The 20452-nt window shown below is 35.0% G+C and overlaps 2 protein-coding genes across 2 annotated transcripts; one reads left to right on the top strand and one right to left on the bottom strand.

Moving 5' to 3' along the window:
- The first annotated feature begins 809 nt into the window (after window positions 1-809).
- asl (argininosuccinate lyase) lies at window positions 810-7464 on the top strand. Its single transcript, XM_032577354.1, has 16 exons — window positions 810-938; window positions 1113-1307; window positions 2751-2834; window positions 2990-3046; window positions 3131-3228; window positions 3301-3378; window positions 3480-3557; window positions 3642-3694; window positions 3774-3836; window positions 3931-4045; window positions 5367-5451; window positions 5773-5832; window positions 5923-6006; window positions 6495-6575; window positions 6791-6897; window positions 7100-7464. Exons 1-16 carry the CDS (start codon window positions 924-926, stop codon window positions 7242-7244), a joined length of 1398 nt encoding a protein of 465 aa, XP_032433245.1. The 5' UTR covers window positions 810-923; the 3' UTR covers window positions 7245-7464.
- A 1427-nt stretch (window positions 7465-8891) lies between these two features.
- On the bottom strand, window positions 8892-20058 carry ca4c (carbonic anhydrase IV c). The gene is made up of 8 exons (XM_032577360.1): window positions 19386-20058; window positions 16584-16628; window positions 14583-14747; window positions 14343-14488; window positions 11872-11964; window positions 11169-11235; window positions 9831-9994; window positions 8892-9547 (listed from the first exon to the last, which is right to left on the bottom strand). The coding sequence occupies exons 1-8, from the start codon at window positions 19438-19440 to the stop codon at window positions 9353-9355; spliced, it is 930 nt and encodes a 309-aa protein (XP_032433251.1). The 5' UTR covers window positions 19441-20058; the 3' UTR covers window positions 8892-9352.
- Between the last annotated feature and the right edge of the window lie 394 nt (window positions 20059-20452).

Here is a 20452-nt window from a genome sequence, read left to right as displayed (position 1 = left end):
GTCTGTAATATCTGTTTTGTACTTTTTTTGCTTTCATAGCAATGTATTTACTGTTGAAGCCTACACTCCTGGCATACTTTTTCATATTTTGTGTTTTGTTTCTTTGTTTTTCTTAGTACATTGACCTGATCTGAAATCTGTCAGTTATTATCAGCAATAAAATTGTAAGCTGCAATTTTAATGTTAATTTGCTTAAATTGTATCATTTCCATGTTTTGAACATAGACATTTTAATATATGTTTCCATATATATGGAACCAGAAAGTCTTTAACTGAGTTTATTCCTATCATTATTGGCAACAAATTATGTAGATTTGGAAACATTTGCTCTTTATTTGCCAGAGTTATGGCGGATGAACAAAATATTTTAGCTGTCTGAAATAACTTGTTCCTTCTCTGTAACATGAGAAGTAATTATTTTTTTCAAAAACTCTTTAACTGTATTTATTTCTAACAACAAATCCTGTATATTTGGAAACATTTACTCTTTTTTTCTCCACAATGTTATATTGGGATAAAATTTTCATTCTATATTTTTCAAATAAAAAAAATCAAATAAATAAATAAATAAATAAACACGTGTTTGCGATTGTTAATCTTTTTTTAAATTAATTTTTTGTTTAAATGTTGACACGCTAATTTACAGATATTTTCCCAGAAATTAAATAGAAAAATATATTGTTTAACAATATATCAAAACTGTTAGAAATTTCGCCATTGCTAACGCCATTAAAACCTGCACCTTATTCAAAGAAACATTGCTCTCTTCCTGTTTTTCCGGGCTGTTACCTAGCAACAGAAGACGCATTGACGTCTCTGCTGACGCTCCTTAAAGCGACACCTATTTGTACGGACCCTTGGCTTCTACCCTTCCCACAGCGAGCAACTATTCCCAGTTACGACTCTCCGAGGAGGACTAAAATATGGCCAACACTGAGGTAGGATTCAGCTGAAGAGACAACCAACACTTGTTCCGATGTTGTTCTCACAGTCAGCTGGACTTTATCAAAACACGCTGTTGTTTTCACCGAAAGCGAACCTCTTAGCTAGCTGTTAACTGACCAAAGCTATATTTTTTCACCTCATTTGTTGCTCTTTTGCTTGTTCTGCAGGGAAGCAAGCTGTGGGGAGGCCGTTTCGTGGGAGATACCGACCCAATCATGGAGAAATTCAATGCGTCCATCACCTATGACCAGAGGATGTGGGATGCTGATATCCGAGGGAGCAAGGCGTATGTCAAGGCTTTGGAAAAGGCGAAGCTGGTCAGCACGGAGGAGATGGAGCAAATTCTGCAGGGGATGGACCAGGTATGGATAAACTGTCTGCTGGACGTGCGTTACTGGAATTTATAATAGACAGAGTTAGGTAATAACTAGTTATATTTACTTGAATAAGTATCGCTACTCTTACTTAAGTAATATTTCTGGATACTCTGTTCACTAAATGGAGAACAAGCTTGTTTTAACCAAAAAATATTAGACACCAGAGTTGGGTAGTAACTACTTACATTTACTCAATTACATTTACCTGAGTAACTTTTTAAAAAAAAAAAGTATTTCAGGAGCATTTTTTACAACGCTGTACTTTTTACCTTTACTTTAGTAACCTTTGGACAGTACTATTACTATGTTAAAACTTGCAGAAGATTGGTTCTGTGCATAGCTGTCTGGAGGCTCTGGTTAATAGATGACAGCTGAGAATGTGCGGTGGTGCAGGATTCCTGCTTCCTGCTGAGCCAGTTGCATACAATAGTGTCATCATGTGACAGGTGTTAGCTGGCTCTTTCATTCAGGGCGGTTTCTGCATACTAGTGTTTGCTTCATCAGTGCAAGTAGCACTGGAAAAACCAACTATCCGGCCTGCTTAGCAGAATTTGAAAAATGTAGCTAATTATGGATACATTTTATAATTATTTAATGTCATTATAGTTTAAAGGGCCATTATATATTTTTAGTTTTACTTCATTTTCTAATGTTATTCCCTCATCAAAAACATACCTGGAATGCTGCTTTGAATCTTTCATGGATGTCTGAGAAATCCTTTAGTCTCCATAGCAATCATTCAGCTGTGCAAAACGCCTGGGTGGACATGGCTCCACCTTCGAGGTTGAAGCTCCTCCTCAGAGCTGCAGTTTCCAAGCTTCAGAGCTTCTGCCTCACACAGCAGCCCTCCCAAACTCAGTTCCTTCAGCAATTAGAGAACACCTGGTGGAACTGCGCATCTGCTGAGTTTAATATACGAGCTACTTCTCAGTGAAATGCTGATAGTAACGTTAAATGGTCAATAGAGGATCGATGTTGTGATTACATCCAGTTTTGGAAAGAGCAAGAGCTTCTTAAAAAGACAGAAGCCCAATTTTAATTTACAAAGTCGAATTGGCTTTAGGTCACATATGACATATACACCTTTTTTGTAATGAAGGTGTATATTATAAAATATTGTAATAATATTATAAAATATAATATACACCTTCATTATAAAAATAAATGTGTATATTGTAGCTTTATAATATTGAAACTATTATGTTACAATCAAGTAACATAGTTGCTTGATTGTGCTCTAAAATGATTCTATGTGGCTGGAAAACACAAGTTACACTTTAACAAAATGTAACTTACAAGAGAAATGGGTCCAATAACCAGTTATACTAAATCCAGTTTAGCTAATATTTTGTTTGAATCAGTTTGGTTTATTCTAATTTCTATGAGAAAATAAACATTTAGTCATGTAATCCTCATTTTGCTCCACAGATTTCTGAAGAATGGTCTAAAGGTGCATTTTTGATTAAACCTGAAGATGAAGACATTCACACAGCCAACGAACGCAGGCTTAAGGTGATATAGAGCTTGTCTCTTTCAGGATGGTATTATAGATTAGCTGCCTAAAACTTGTCCAAACTACTGTTTACACTAAAAATATAATAATTAATTAAAAAATTATGTAAAAATATATATATATATCAGTGTTACTTTGATGCCGGTTTGTCCAGGAGCTGATTGGTGCTCCTGCAGGGAAGTTGCACACCGGTAGGAGCAGAAATGATCAGGTTTGTTTTTTCCATCATTGAATCTGTAGTAAAGGTCAGCTGGAGGTAAGTCATGAGACAGTGTGTTGTGTTTTATTTAAACAGGTGGTGACCGACATGAGGCTGTGGCTACGCGATGCCGTCGCTAAGCTAACAGATAACTCCCTGCAGCTCATCTCCACCATGGTGGAGCGGGCAGCAATGTAAGACCATTTTGAATGTAAATAAAGTTCATTCTTTTTATCCTACTTCATTAAACCGTTTGTGAATTACAGAGAAATTGACGTCCTTTTTCCTGGTTACACCCACATGCAGAGGGCTCAGCCAATCAGATGGAGCCACTGGATTCTGAGGTTTCCCTTTAACGATGAAATCCACTGAATTTATATTTCATTTTTTTAATGTTAATGAACATTCACCGTTTTTTGTTTTTTTTCTCATTTCTTTCCCTCAGCTATGCTGTAGCTTTAAGCAGAGACGTGGAGCGGCTTCTGGAGATCAAGAAAAGAGCAAATATTTTACCTCTTGGCAGGTGCAGTGCAAACACTTCCCTCTGTTCTGTGATTTTCATTCACAGATGTGATCAAGTAACAAGAATTATTCTTTCTGTTTTCAGCGGCGCCATCGCTGGCACACCTTTTGACATCGACAGAGAACTACTGCGAACAGGTCAGATTAGTTTGAGAATTGTTGTGTTACCAATATTAATAAAAAAATATGCTGAACATTTCTCCTTCTCTGGGTGTAGAGTTGGGATTTGATGGCGTCAGCCTAAACAGTATGGATGCCACAGGACAGAGAGACTTTGTTGGTATGTCAACTGTATACTTCAGCCTTTGAACATAAGCAATTATTTTAAGTGAAGCCTTCTCATATTTGTGTTTTAAAGTACTTGTTTTTTTTAGCGGAGTTCTTGTTCTGGGCTTCACTGTGTTTGACCCACCTTAGTAAGATGGCCGAGGATCTCATGCTCTATAGCACTAAGGAGTACTCCTTCGTCACGCTCTCCGATGCCTACAGGTGAACTTTGTTTTGTTTTTTTGCTTCAGTTTGTCAAAAGTCTTCACAAATGTGAATTAAATCTAGGCAAAGTTTCATTTATACAAATAATGGCGATGAGGTTTGACCTGCAGATTCTGATTTGGACTTATTCTAAAAATTAGGACTAAACAACATTTTTGATTTAAAAAAAAAAAAAAAGGCCTGCCTCATGACCCAGCAGAAAATGAAAGTCTTGTGGATTTTTTCTTACCTCATTCATAGTTATATTGGTGAAAATAAAACCAAACAAAAGCTTTTTAAAATACTATGTAATTTAAGTATGTATGAGTTGTTTTTTCTTATTAATGTACAGATAAAGCAGAAGAAATAAACAATTGCATTTTTTTTTACATGTACCTAAGGAGCAACGTTTATTTTAATCTACGGATGCCTTAGCTGATTGACTTGAAAGGTTTTTACAACCTGTCTACTGCTTTTATAAAAATTGGCCTCAACATTTTGAATCCAGTGCTATATTCAGCATGCACTATGTAAAATATACAGCTCAATTATAATAGTTAGGTTAATAAAATTAAAAATACTTTTTGGGCGTGCCGTGGTGGCGGAGGGGTTAGCGCGACCCACATTCAGGCAAAACGTAGCCTCGACGCAGCTGTCGCGGGTTCAACTCCCGGACCCGACGACGTTTACCGCATGTCTTCCCCCCTCTCCTTCCCCCTTTCCTGTCAGCCTACTTTGAAAAAAGGGACACTAGAGCCCACAAAAAGACCCCTTGCGGGGCAATTTAAAAAAAAAAAAAAAATTAAAACTACTTTTTAAAATGATTTCCTGAAGTACAATAAATTTAAGTTTTAAGAATTTTTACCCAGAAACGGGATGGTTACTCGATGTGACACTCCCTGTGAAGAATTATTGACTTTTATGTAAGACAATGTAAAAAATGTTTTACTTCAGTTTAAAGTTGTTTAAAAAATTGCTCAAATAAACTGTTGTGACATGATTGAGGTCACAACAATCAGATAACTTTTTGATATGTTTACTTTGTACAAAGTATCAACATGAAGATGCTAAAATTTTCTTAAATATAATCTATCCTTGTCTACAAAGCATATTAAAAAGTTTGTTTTGCATATAGGATACATCTGTGAAATTAAATTATATTTTAAAAATATTTATCTTACATCTGCCTGTTACTCCTAGAGTCAGTGTTAAGAACTATAGTTGCTTATAAATTGTATTTCTTGTCCTCAGAAATGCTTATTTTCTGTAAAAGCTGCTTTAAAATGTTGCCCTTCTTCTGTAGCACTCTTCTTCTTCTTCGTCTTTGTGTGATTTGTAGCACAGGCAGCAGTTTGATGCCCCAGAAGAAGAATGCTGACAGTCTGGAGCTGATCAGGAGTAAAGCAGGTCGTGTCTTTGGCAGAGTAAGACAAAAGATTAGTTAAAAATCTACTTTATATTTGTTTTATTGTAGGACTGGTTTATACCGAGGGATGAAGATTCACGATCATGATCATTTGTAGAGAGAACAGCACGAACTCTAAATAAGAAGCATAATTTTAATGCTTACTTGGTTCATTCATTTCACCAAAGCTACTACACTCACTTTGAACTGTTGCAATAAATAATTAGAGGTATAAAAGTTTTTTCACTTTCAGAAATAATTTGCTTCGGCACATGCAAACTCCAGGCGTCCTGTCTGATTTCATAATGTTCTTCTGCAACCTGTTTTTGTTTTGTATTAGTGTGCAGGATTCATGATGACTCTGAAGGGTCTGCCCAGCACATATAACAAGGATCTGCAGGTTTAAAATTACATCTTTTCAAATATTATAACTTCACTTGAAGATTCAAATGTAACCTCCTGTTATGTTGTGGTTTCCGTATTTTTTCAGGAGGACAAAGAAGCCCTGTTTGACTGCTATGATACTGTCCATGCTGTGCTGCAGGTGACAACTGGAGTCATGTCGACTCTAAAGGTGAAAACATAAAAAGAAAAACCTAAATAATCCAGAGAGTAGAGTTGAGACCCCGAAAATTAACAGAATCTATCAGTAATTTTTTTTCCCCCTACTGTACAATATGTTATTTACATCTATTTTGGTTTAAAGTTCCTGCAAGATATTGTGGAGGATCTGTCAGCTCATATGGGGAATAGATGCTAATTCTGAAAAATAAGCATAATCTCCAGGTTCTTCTTTTTTAGCATTAGAGTTTTAAACAAAAAGTTATGATGCTTGAAATAAACACCGTTAAAAAATGAAAATCCAGTTAAATATCTTGCCAAAAGGTAATTTCAGGATAAATATGGATCTTGTCAAAGACCCTTACTTTGTTAACATTGTTAATCCTTTTGGATTTGATCTGAACATTACAAAGAATATTTTAAACGACAGTTGTGAAAGTTAGATTCATTATTTTTCTTTAAATAGTGAAATGTTATTAATTATCTTCTCTTGTGTTTCAGATCAACCAGGGTGTAATGGAAGCTGCGCTCAGTCTCGACATGTTGGCCACAGATCTGGCCTACTACCTCGTGAGAAAAGGGGTGAGATGTTCCAACAATATTGTGTAGTAACAGTAAAACACTGCAAAAAAAATTTTTTTAAACCAATTTTAGACTAATTTCTAGACTAAATTATGTGATTTAAGATATGTTCAATACAAACTAGTCCACAATTACTTGCTAAGATTTTGTGTTTTTGCAGTGAATTAGTTTTATAAATTGTTAATGTTTATGTTTTGGCACTCTTCTCATTCCAGGTGCCATTCAGAGAAGCCCATGGTCTCTCTGGAAAAGCTGTATTTACAGCTGAATCTAAAAATGTCTCCCTGAATCAACTGACTGAGGCAGACCTCGCTGCTATCAGGTAGTTGACACTTTTGTATGCATGAATAAATGTTTTTAATCAGAGGAAACATCAAATTAATAGCTAGAGGAATAAATCATTGTGGGTTTAATTATTTAATAGAAGTTCTACATATATATTTTATTATTTTTAATGATTTTGAATTCAGTCTTCATTTTCTCTGTCTGTGTATGCCATGTGGATGCATGTGTGTGAACTTTAGCCCGTTGTTTGGAAGTGATGTGTCTTCGGTGTGGGACTACAGGAGCAGCGTGGAGCAGTACAGCGCTCCTGGGGGAACATCGAAGAGTAGCGTCTCTGCCCAGGTGGAGCACCTGAGGAACTGGCTGAAGACTCAGTCACAGTGACCTTTTCTCTGTGACCTCCTTCTGTCAGACTTGGGTCAAAGTGAATTACTCACGCCTTAAATCACACTGCCTTTATAATCTTAAAATATATTTGCTTTAAGTGACTTTCATCTCAGGATACTTTTGTTGATCATGTATTCTTACCTGAGTAGTGATCAATAGGTTATGAAATAAAGGATAATGTTACAGACTTCACTCAAATAAACCACAAGTGTTGATTTATTTCATTTCCAGCTTTATTCAGATCATCCACTAATGACTCTGCATCAGTTCCCTCCAGCTTTTGTTATTTTGTGCCTGTTCCATTGCCACTTCTTCCATTCCTTCCCCCATTTTATACCAACGTAATTAAACTAATAGTTAAGATATTTTATGTAGTATGCAGTGGAGGGCTGTCAGGGCCAGCATTGCCTTCTCTGCTAGCCCTAGAAAATTGAAAAGAAAAAATATAAAATGCTTTAATCATATTTAATTTGATCTATAGTTTAATTTTTACTTTACAATCGAGTTGCTTATTGGTATTATTGGGGTTTCACTTTTCATTTTCTACTCTAAAAAGTTCCTTAAACGCATCTGGCAAGCAGCTCCTCCTCTGCTGTACAAATCCAGTTACCCTTTGGTCAAAAATGCCATGCAACAGGCCACAGTTGGCATGACTGACAGTGTAGCGGATAAAATCCTGTATTTTTGAACTCAAAACGAAATACGGTCCCTGGTGGCGATGAACACAGGAAAAGATAAATGGCTCCTACAGACAGAACAGACGGTGGGACTCAGAATGTTGAGTCATAATTTACAAAATGGCGGCCGCTTTCGCTTCAACTCCGGTTAACCTAGGTGCTAACTTATTAAAATCTCCTTTTTCGAGACGGTCTTAAACGGATAAAAAAAGAAATAACTAAAAATGGAAAACCCACACCAAACCTGGATTCACTAAAACAAACCAGTAAGAACTTTGTAAGGCATTTTAAGGACTGTAACTATGAGTGGCTAACAGCTAGCACTTAGCACAACAACCTGTGGATTTTATTTACAAATAATGGGTGAGTGTAACTTTTCTATCATATTCTCATTCAGACTTTACTGAATATATTTTCTTTTATTTGTTCGCATGTGCGATTTGAGCAGTTTGGATTGAGGTTGAGCTTGGCCTTAACTGGGGAACAAAGAAAGGTTTCGCTGAATTATTGGCTGTTCAATTATGTGCGCTGTCGCCTGTCTATTTTGTTAAAATATATGTTGATATATTGCTTGATATATACATTGATGCTTTACTTGTCGTATTTTTATTTATTTGCATATTATTGGATGCCTGTGGCTTAGTGTGGTGCATAGTTTTTGCATTGTCCTGCACAATGTGTGTATTGTTCAGGTTGGTAACGTCTATGAAGGCCCTGACTGAAACCCCGTGGTATTATGGAGATAAAAAGTAAAGAAACAAAACTTGATTAAATTTATTTTTGATCTACCTGCGTGTCCACCTTTTGCAAGGCTGTAGGATCTTGTCCCTATCTCCAGCATTTTTTAGACTTAGATTTTGTATCATTTTATGAAAACACGGTGAGAACCTTTTTCCTTTTACTTGGGTTTTGATTCCCATTTGGTTCAATCGTCTAATATAATTATTATGGGATATTGATTATAATTTAAGATCCATGATCCAACCAAAATAATTCTGAATTATTGTTATAAAGTTGACTCCTATTGCACATATGGCAGGCTTGAAATTATACACCTGAAAATTTCTGATACTGTGTTTTTTTCTGAAAGACATGCAGCATTGAACTCTATTTGTTTATGTGATTTTGCATAAATATGTTTTATTTTATTGAAGACAATATAAACATACTCTTTTTTTTGGTAAAAGTTTAATGTTCGTCTTTATTTTAAAATCTAAAAATAGAAATAAAATGGCGATTCTTTTATTTAAAAATAAAAACACCGAACATACACCATATCTTTGCTGGAAGATGGTGGCACAGTCATGCTGTATGAATTGTTTTCTTCAAGAGTAACAGGAAAACTTGTCATAGGAATCATGACATAAAATCTATTGGAGGCTGTGTAATTTGAAACAAATTGATTTTTCTATTATATGATTATATGTTCTAAATAATATGTATCAGGATCATTGGCATGAACAGAGCTGAGAGGACGACAAACCACATTTGGTTCGCCCTCTTCTGAGCTGCGCCTGACTTGGAGCTGTAAACGACTCTGCCATCCAGAGGCTGCGTGGGTCTGAAGATGTTTGTCATGGGCTGTCCTGTCCAAAATCTGCACTGTTTTACTATAGCATCCAGCTGGGGAGCAGAGGAAAGAAAAGATGAGACTCTGACAAAAAGAAACAACAACTGAAGAAAAACAAGTCTTACCTTTTTCACAGAAGTAAAATGTTCTGCGTAGTAAAATACTCATAAGTAAATTTTCTCAAAAAAGTCACTCAAGTGAGTGTAATTGAGTAAATGTAGCTAGTTACTACCCAACTCTGAATGCAAATAGGTGATCATTAACTGGCAGAAAGATTTAAAATGTATGGTTTTTTTTTAGATAAAAATCAGAATAAAATGTTGAACGACTCCTCACCTGTCGACTGCTGATTGACAGCATCCTGTGAAACACTGTCCATGCAACCGCCTGCTCACATCCTGGAGTTGTCATGGAGCCCACATAGCGGTAGTAACTGTGAAGCTCGGCGGCTGCCGGGATGATATTACTCAGTCTAAAGTTTGGAATCACTGTGTTGCTGCCTTAACACAGTCAGAAATAAGGAGGTAGCCAGAAAAAAAAAATAAGTTAGTACTTAGTGAAATCTTAGAACTGCATGTTTTTGTGCTTTCTGGGGGAAACAGAACAGTATAACCAATGATCGTGTTTACTTCTTGTTCAAACTTGTTTCTGTCAGATGTGAGTTAAAGTGTATTCCTTTGGTGCTGTTTCTCTCCAATTACACCTCATATTTTTCCGATGTCTTTAGTAATTTAGTTTATGTGTTTCCTATGGACGCCCTGCATGTTACAGTTTATAGCTGGAAATTTTGCGCATGCACACAACGCTGGAGGGCAAAAGGCTATTCTTTTATATGCCATCTATAGCCGCGGTAGAACAATACCGTTAACTAACTGATTAAACCCCGAGACGTAGGTATTATTAATTTAGTGCACTGCGCCACAGCAAAGAGGAAAATAACTCAGAAAATCGTTAAAGAACAACTCAACCCCCCTTTTTACCCTCACTTTCTGTGTCGGCTACTGTTCGCGCACACTCGTTGCCATAGCAACTGACAACACCACCATATATATCAGGGTTCAACATTTAAAAAATACTCAAACATTTCCCACACAAAGAACAGAACATTCAGTCTGTTAGCGTTTCTAGATTTGAGTCTAACCTAAGACCTTTATTTTGCAATGATAAATAAGCTCATTGCAAAATTGCTTATTAATCTAAACCTAATAGCAGCTATTATTATTAGTTTAATAGCTGCTAATAGCAGCAATAGCTTTATTCTATGCACTTGCTAACAGCAGTAGCTAATCTACGACAGCGGTGGTAGATGAGCTAATTTAAACACCTGATCTACTGATGATCCATCAGAGTTGGTGTTTAGGTCGCCGTTTTTATTTTGTAACTGAACCGAAACACACCATTACTCATCACATGTTAAGGTTGTCAAGCAAGCATAACTGAACTACTTCCCTCTCTGTGGTGTAGAATAGCCAAGCATTATGTCCCTTTTTCTTTTATATATCAGGCAGACATTTAAGATTGTGTTTATCTCTTCAGATGAACCAGATGCCTCAAATTCACTCTGTGCCTTAATTACCTGTTGCACTGTACATGGATTCAAGTTTCAAGTCCAAGAAGAATTTTAACATTCATGATATATTTTTGTGTTTTTAAAGTCAAAATTAATATATTTACCATTGTTTTGTACTTGACCCAGAGCAGCAATTATTGTATCTAGATGAGGATGATCATCTGCTGTTTCCTGTGAGGAAGTCAACAAAAATACAATAATCTATAATAATAATATAAGATAATTTGATCTTTGAAAGACAATTACAGTATTTTAAATTAGTATTTACTCTTCACATTTTGTCATATTACAATCCCAATCTAAATGTATTAGGTTGGGATTGTATGTGACAGACTAACAAAAAGCAGTGCATACTTGTGAAAGGCAGAAGTGTCCAAACTTTTTTGCACTGAGGGCCAAAATCCCAAGTTGAAAGTATTCAGGGGTCAAAATTTGTAACCCCCAATTAAAAATGCAAAAACATTAAGTAAAACATGTAATATTTTACATTTGCTTTAATGTTTACAGTTATTTAACTTTCTGGACTTATTTTTCTTTTTTTTTTGTTTCACGACTTATTATGAAATAAAAAAAAACAATAATAATAATAAAAAAAAGGCTCAAGAAAAATTCTTTGTGTCGTACTTAACATTCTCAGTTTAAGAAGATATAAACTTGCCACGGAAAATCTCATCCTAAAAAAACTACGAAAAGTGTTGGATAACCATTCTTGAATTGAAGTCAGAGGCCACACAAAATTACTCCAAAGACCACAAATGGCCCCCAGGCCCACACATTGGACACTCCGGCAGTAGAGTGATGCGTTACCTCAAAGAAGAGGGCGAGCAGAGCGATACCCGCCATATCGTGTTCTGCTTCCTCCAGAGAGCTGTAAGGCTCTTTAATATGGACTATGTGCAACTGTGCAGACAGAAAGGAAAGGTATTATAAGGAGTCGTACCTAGAACACAAACCTGCCAAAAATAATCCTAATAAACCAGTTTTCACTGTAATCATTTTAAATTTGAACTGAATATTTGCGTTACTGCTCAATACCGGTGTTGCACCATATTCTGTAACCACTGTACATTGTGATCCTGTTGCATTTTAACACCACAAGTCACTAAAAACGTAAACTTTTCTGGGGGAGTGTGGTGACTGCAACAAACACAAAAGGAAAAATACATAGAAAGATGAACAAAGAATAGAAAAATCTCACCACTAATATTATGACTATTATGGAAATATAGACGGCCACATAATATGATATTCCTGATCAGATATTGTGACCAAACTGTAACTTATAGAAAAACATTAAATACTTAAGTAGTAGAGTTTAGTATTTTACCATAAGTTACAGAGTGGTCACAATATCTGAGATATCACATTTTATTTCCATAATAGTCATAATGTCAGTGGTCAAATGTTATTTTTTATTTTTTGTTTGGCTTTTTCTTTCTTTTTATTTTTGACCTTTTTTTTAAATTTTTTCTTTTACGTTTGTTTCTCCCCTGCATTTTTGACGTAGCATAGTGTTAAGACGCGTGTCAAACTCAAGGTCTGTGGGCCAAATATGGCCCTCCATAGCTTTTTATGTGGCCCTCTAGATTCTGGAATCAACACTAAGTGAGCTTAAATATTACATTGTCAATCAAATCAATGCAGTTTTTATTTGCTTACTGCCAAATTATATCAATCTGTCCCTCCAGTTTCTTGAGTATTATCATGGAAATAATTGCTGATTTTTCTCAAAAACTTTCTTACTTGTACTAAACAGCAGCCTCAGCTTTAAATGAGTAATTAAAAGTCACATTTCCCATCATAAATAAGCACAAATATCGCAAATATTTCCAAATTAGTATCACAAACACTTTGATTTTTATTGCATAAAATCACAAAAGAATAACAAGATCCTGGAGAGACTGAGAAGATGTTCAATAATATTTAATTTTAAGAATTCATTGGTATTTTATCAATATATTCTGGCACAACCGGCCCTTTAAGACAGGCATGTCCAAAGTCCGGCCCGGGGGCCAATCACGGCCCGCGGCCAGATTTCATACGGCCCGCAGCTTCGGTCTTATAATGTATTATTTATGGCCCGCCTGCACTGTGAAACAGAATAAATAAATCATAAAACTTGAAACTGTAATTCCTCCTTTCACCAAATGGTGGCAGCACCACTTTAATACTATCAGTCTCTGCCTCCATGCAGCGAACCGCTCTCCACTCATTTCTGCCATGGCCACTGCAAAGAAAACGAGGAAAGTTTACAGTGAGGGCCGCCGCTTTCAAGAGAGATGGGAATTACAATACTTCTTTTCTGAAAATCAAGGCAATTATGCTTGTCTAATTTGTAATGAGATGGTTGCCTTGTTTAAGGATTTTGACGTAAAGAGACACTACCAGACTAAACATGCTAACACATACAACAAGCTAACAGGAAGTGACCGTGCTGAAAAACTGAAGCAGCTCCAAGCTGCACTGTAATCACAACAGCGATTTCTTTAGGCCTGAGTCAAAAGAAAATACCACCAAAGCAAGCTACGATGTTAATGTTAATAGCTAAACATGGCAAACCTTTTACTGAAGATACATTTATCAAAACTGTGTTATGAAAATGGTGGAGAACATTTGCCCTGAGAAGAAGCAAGAATTTGCGAATGTTTGCCTGGCACGTAACAGTGTGGCACTGAGAGTTGAGGACATAAAACTGAGTGTTTTGAACGGTAACATCTGTCACTATCAGCAGTGAAGAGCCAATCGAACATTTATGCACCTGGATTTATGGCACTTATTTTTATTAAACTCTTGAGTAAGATTTGGTTATGAACCTGTAGATGTGATACAAACTATTACTTTCTGAAAGATATTGTAAATGACAAGAGCAAAATTCACTTGTTTTAAAATTGAATAATAACAGACAATTTTGTATTACTTATAACTCCTGTTTAAAATGTTCTTGAGGCAAAGATATTTTTAAACTCATGTAAATTTAAGGTATTTTATAAGAGGATTCATGATCTTGATTTGGCCCAAAACAAAAATGAGTTTGACACTCCTGTGTTAAGATGTTACAGCGCCTCCTACGGTCACCATACACACCTGCAACAAACCACTAGTATTCTGTCTGAAACTGATTTACAGGTTGTTTGCGTCATAATTTATACCAAAATATGCTTTTAGGTGTTCAAAAATATACTGAATGCAATAGAAAAGGTGTTAGTAGCGCCACTTATTGAGTAACAGATGCAGTATTGTTAGAAATCTTATTATTTACCCGGCCTTTACTCCCTTACCTCCATTGGAAATCTTTCTCCATCAATGGTGTGCTCTGATCCTTTCGTCCCACTCCCTCCCCAGTGGAAGTGAAACTGGGCCGCTCTGTAGTGACCCGGCAGAGCTCCTCCGGTCAGCCGCACTGACTGTGGTAAAGCAAAGTGAGCTAATGGAGGAAAACGAAGTCAGAGAGTGAATCTAACCAGCATTGAGGCTCTGAAAGGGAGGAGAACAGAACAGGCTTTGGTGTTTTTCATTACCAGAGTGGCCCTTGTTCTCTACTGTGATGTTGATTAAGTCGGTGTGTCCGAAAAAGCTGAAGGGAGGAAGGGCGCTGCTGAAATGAACTTTATTGGTTACGATGTTAATTGGCGACTGGCTTAAACCTCCACATCTGGGAAACAGAGCTGCCCAGCGGCTTGGTTCTGAAAAAGAGCGTTATCACATCACACTGTAAAACATTTGAAGGTGGTTTAACTTGAAAATGAAAGTCCACCTGCTGCCAATAGAAGAAAATTGTTTTGGTTTTAACTCAAAAATTAAAGTTCATGAAGTTGATTTAACAATAAGAGACAGGTTGTCTAAAAATTGTTTTTTAAGTTTATCTTTCACAAGCTCAAACATTTAGGTTCAAATTCTAAAACTGGCTAAATTTACTCGACGTAAAGGTAATAGACACAACAGAATGCGGCTCAAATGTTTTACAGTGCACTGTCTCTGCTGCTCCTGCTAGCAGATTATTTATTAATAAATAATCTGATGCTCCTGCTAGCAGATTATTTATTATTAAATAATCTGCTCTTCTGGAAGAAAGGAAGCAGCATTCAGCTTCTACGCACTACAGATCTGGAACAAACATTCAAAAAACTGCAAAACAGCCGAAACACTGAGTTCCTTTGAATCTAGACTAAACCCCCACATGTTTAGAAACATTAAAAATGAAACATTAATCAACAATCTGACGTGACAAAATGTAATGCTTTAATTATTGATTATTGACTGTATCTTCTACGGCTTTGTATTTTTGTGTTTTTGTCATGTAAAGACCTTTGAACTGCTTTGTTGCTGAAATGTGCTATATTGATAAACTTTATTGATTGATTTCATTCCTGTGTGGAGGAATGTCTAATGCAGTGATGTCCAAAGTGTGACCAGAGGGCCATTTGTGGCCCCTGGACTGAATTTACGCGGCCCTAACCTCAGTTAAAGAATGACACAGATTTAGATGGTGGTAGACGCAGATAGACTTAAAATAATAATTTATCAAAAATAATTTTTTCTGATAAATTAAAAATAACCATGTTTTTTTTTTTTACTTTCTTTTTGATTTCATAGTAATTAAGATCCCAAGTATTCAGTGATTTTTACTTTTAGATTAGAATGTTTCCAAATCAGTGTTTCATAAATTAATTAATTAGCTTTTTTAAAGATATATTATTTTAAAGATAGACTGACACAATTTCTGGTCTAATTTTCCAGAATACACTAAATATATGGTATTTTTTCCAATCAATATCTTTTTTAAAATAAAAATGCAAAATCGCTACTAACTTTAGGACGTGGAATGACTTACACATCTCTAATCTATAATAAAATCAAACAACTCACTATTGCTAAAGAATTATAATAAAGCTACAAGATTTGAATTTTTAAAGATCTGAAATTTTTTAAACCCATAAGTGCTTCTGATATGATGATTTTGGTCCATGTGACAAAAAGTTTGGACATGCCTGATCTGTTATCGGAGATGTAAATAAAAAACACAAATTGAGAACCCAGAAAATAAACTAAATTATGGTTCCAGTGGAGCCACTTATTGCAACTAAAGTAGAAGAAATTTCTATTTAGAGTTGGAGAAGAGACACTGCAGGGGTGTACTTAGTTTACCCATCACTGCATATTGAAGTGTTTAAGAAAAATGGTTTTACACACAGATCTACTGGAGGTTCTGTGTAGGAAGAAATTTACTGATATAATAGATAAATGTCAGTCTATAAACATCTAAAATATTAAAATGCACAGATTATTTGTGAGATTTAAAAAGACTAAATTTAAACCTTTTACCAAATAACACTCTAACCCAAACTGGCATTGAGTCATGTCTAGGATAAAGAAAATTTATTTAATTGATTTTTTTTTATTCATCCATAGATTTGAATTGGACCCGTTTGAAGTTCCGTTATATAATATTTGTTGCACCTTTTTGCAATGTAAAGAAAACTGAATTCAACCGAGTTACATTGTTTGAATATTTTACTTACCTTTGCATGTGTCATCACAGGTCTGGCTCTGGTAACACCACTCAGCTGAAATCACATATAAAAAAATCTGAAACAGGGCTTTTGTTGCAACTTCTTGTTAAAAAGAGGCATCATGAAATTAATCAAATAATTAGGTTAGCTTTCATACTCTTTAACAGGTTCTATTAATCTGTAATATGATTAATCCCAGAAACTAAACTTTGAGAATTCAGGTACAAAACAACAAAAAATGTAACAAATCCAGCAGCTGGCTTGTCCACTTAGTTTGTTATATGTTCCTGTGTAGTCTGTATTTTTTTAAATGCTTTGTTTGTTTGGATGCTTCTGTTAAATCAATAGGGAAAAAAATACACTAAAAATTATAATTATTCTTTAACCCCTGGGATGAACTGTGGGTTGCTAAATGTTATGGATTTCAACGCCATGCTTTCAAAGAAAATACAGATCACAAAATGCATTCTATTAGTATTTTTTATTAATTTTTATTGCCATATTAATTTGCTCTCACTCAGTAATAAAAGTATTGATATTTTTTTAGACATCTACAACAGCTGTGCCAAACGTTTTTGTTTTGGAACAAATCAATATCATGAATGCTTTCAAAGGGCCGGTTGTGCCAGAAAGTATTAATAAAACCTGATCACAAACTGTAAAAATATCAATTAATTCTTAAAAGTAAATAATAATATTGACCATCTTTTCAGTTCTTCCAGGATTTCGTGATTCTTTTTGTGATATTTTGCAATAAAATAAAAAGTGTTTGTGGTACTATCTTGGAAATATTGTAAATATTTCCAAGTTGAGTTTGACACTTGTAGCTTAGAGTATTCTCTGGAATGTTACCTTTATTTTGATACCAGAACCATTCAAATACGTCTTGTAATTTCTGAGAAATATTGAATTCATTTTGTTATTTTTGAGAACTCCAGCCCCTAAATGTGACATGTATGCGAAATCAGGTTTTTCTTTTTTTTTTTGCACATCTTCCTGAAAGACTGAAACTTAAGTTTCTTAATGACCAATAAGTTTCTATTATATTCAAACATAAATCTGTTTTCTCAAAAAGCACCACTGCTGATTTAAAAGTGTTCTTTTGACAAGGAGTGTAAGACTTTATTTGTGTCACAAAGGAGCAGTCGTGAAACCGCTGATTGCAATCAGAGTAAAGTCACTTCGTCGCTCCGTCAGGTGCTGATAAAGTCATTTACTGTTGTCCTGCTGCTGTGTATTATGTTGCTGATGAGAAAAAAACCCTCCAGCGTCTGGCTCTGTGGTGGGAATGAAAGCTGGGATGGAGAACCATTTAGCTAATACAGGGACACAGATTAACCCATAATGGCGTCATTTGAAAGGGGACAACAGTTCTCACCAGGTGAGAACAATGCACAGGTGGAGGTGGGTTTTACCCCACCTGGCTCACACACCTGTGTCAGAGTCAGCAGCGAAGAAAAGCCAAAGACGGGAATCAAATGTCTGCTTAAATTTGGTTTCCTTTAATTAAATGAATGTTTTAAATTCTGCATTTTAATTTTCTTTGTCTGAAATGATTTTTTTTGTCTCACCCATGATGTGAGAGAAATTCACACCAGGAGGTTCCTAAAAATATATTAGCTGAACTTCAGGAAACAATCATTTTATTAAAATAATACAGTATTTTATTGTATTTTCTTCCTGCAGCAAAAGATAAAAGCTTTCAACAATGAGATTTTATGTGGACTATTAATCAACGCACATGTATTTTATTGGTTTTCACAAAAATAGTTTTAATTTGTAAATACACAGACTTGCTGTAATTTATTGGATTTTAACTTGCACTTTAAACACTGTATTTTATTGTTGTTAGTATTTGCAAATGTTTGAAAATAATATTTCAAACATTATTGAAATGTTTGAATATTTCAATAATCAAACACATATTGTGTTGGTTGACACAAACATGAAAAAAATGTTTTTAAATTCAGAATACTATCAGATTTTAAAAACATTTTTATTAATATTGAACACACTGAGTATTTTATTAATAAGTGCTCCATGTAACAGTACAATTAACATTTCTGTTGAAATTTTTATTCTTAATAAATTTCAGTTTCCTGATTAAATAAAGGTTAAATGAAAAATATTTTAATAAAAGTTTATTGTTTTTATTTATCTTTGCCTTGACATTTTATTCCACAATTCACCTTGATTAACCACACTTTCATTATTCCTATTGTTTGGTATTTTATCCAACAATAAATGCTGATGATTCCTTTCTTTTTTGTGATTTTTACTTGATTCAGATTTGTAAAAGAATATTTTCTGTCAAAGTTGATTTTTTTTTTTTCCAGCTTTTCTTCACAAGTTCACAAACTTAGCTTGTCTTAAAACACATTTCAAGCTTTACATATAACTTCTTGGAGTTGCAAAAAAAATGCCATCATTACTATCATTTACACACACACACACACACACACACCCGTGCGCGGCTATCTTTCCATTGACTTCCATTCATTTCTACAGCCTAAACCTTACCCTTACCCTTATCCTAACCCTAACCATTATATACCTAACCCTGAACCCTAATTCACACCTTAGTCCTAAATCTGACCCCTGACCCAAAAACAGCGTTTCCCCGTTGTGGGGACCAGGCTTCGGTCCCCACAAGGAGCAGTGGGTCCCCACAACGTAGTATGTGTCATGAAAATGGTCCCCACAAGGTATTAGAAACAAACGCGTACGCACACACACACACACACACACACACCCACACACACACACAGAGTGAATGATGGTAAAAATCATTGTTTGAGTTGAGCGTCTTACCTGATGCCCTGGAGCGCAGGTAGAGGAAAGCCAGGAGGTAGAGAGAAGAACGCATCGTTGGGAGCAGAGCGGGCGAGAAGTGAAACTTTATTCCACCGGCTGACTTGGAGCAGCATTTGTCAGTGGGAGGGGTACAAATGGTGTGTGTGTGTGTGTGTGTGTGTTGGTTGAAAAAAAAGAGAGAGAGACAGCAGGAAATAAATGGCTTTGAGTCCCAGAGGCAAAAATTGACAAGCTGTATTTATTGATTTATAATCATGTCATGAAAACTGCATTGATAATTTATTTGCTCCTGATTTGTGTTGCATATTTCTTCCATCCACAGCTTGAAGTTTGACTCTTGAGCTCAAAACTGAAAACTGTTCAAAAAGATTCAAGTAAAAATATAATTAAAAATAAAAAACAATACAATAAAAAATGATGGCGCAAAGTTATTAAAAATAGCATATTCAGATCGAAATAAATATGCAATATGAGCAAAATAATTAAAAAAATATATTGTATATATGTAATTAATGCACTACATTCAGGTGACTTAACTATTTGATAATCATTGTATTCTTTCTTTTAAATGTTTTAAAATTAATCTTCCAGGGATTGCAAATGGATTTTACATTATTTACCTGCTTGGTCACTTTGTATTCTCCCTTTTTAATAAATATAATTGAATTTCATTGTTTCATGGAATATGAAATAACAAATGTTATAGATTATATAAGATATAGTAGGATGTGATAGAAAATACACAAGCAAACGAACAAGTAGAAATATATTTTAATATTAATTAGAACAGACTTATTTATTTTTGTAATTATTAATTACAAGTTTGTGAAATGTTAATGGAACAATAAAAGAAATGTTTAACTTTTGTTCATACTTACTGTATCTAAGTACAGTTTTTAGCACAAACTGAGTAAAAAGATCCTTCAGATGATTCTGATGCAATCAGAACAAACAGAACCAGAACCTGATCACAGCTGCACAACAAACATAAAATCACTAGTAAAATGGACAAACTTTATATTTCCAGCTTTTTAAGCAACAACATTTCTTCTTTAAAGCTAACG

Source organism: Xiphophorus hellerii, chromosome 11, assembly GCF_003331165.1.
Source record: "Xiphophorus hellerii strain 12219 chromosome 11, Xiphophorus_hellerii-4.1, whole genome shotgun sequence".
NCBI lineage: Eukaryota > Metazoa > Chordata > Actinopteri > Cyprinodontiformes > Poeciliidae > Xiphophorus > Xiphophorus hellerii.
Note: the sequence above shows the minus strand (reverse complement) of the source record. Positions and strands in the feature narration are given on the sequence as shown.

Excerpts from the sequence above, each read along its gene's own strand:
- asl (XM_032577354.1), top strand. Across the intron at positions 5,452-5,772 it reads CAGGTCGTGTCTTTGGCAGA|TGTGCAGGATTCATGATGAC; the intron begins GTAAGACAAAAG and ends GTTTTGTATTAG. Across the intron at positions 6,576-6,790 it reads ACTACCTCGTGAGAAAAGGG|GTGCCATTCAGAGAAGCCCA; the intron begins GTGAGATGTTCC and ends TTCTCATTCCAG.
- ca4c (XM_032577360.1), bottom strand. The coding sequence starts at position 19,440 with ATGCGTTCTTCTCTCTACCTCCTGGCTTTCCTCTACCTGCGCTCCAGG. Across the intron at positions 14,748-16,583 it reads CTGTGATGACACATGCAAAG|AACCAAGCCGCTGGGCAGCT; the intron begins GTAAGTAAAATA and ends GCTCTTTTTCAG. Across the intron at positions 9,548-9,830 it reads TGTCAATCAGCAGTCGACAG|CTGGATGCTATAGTAAAACA; the intron begins GTGAGGAGTCGT and ends TCTGCTCCCCAG.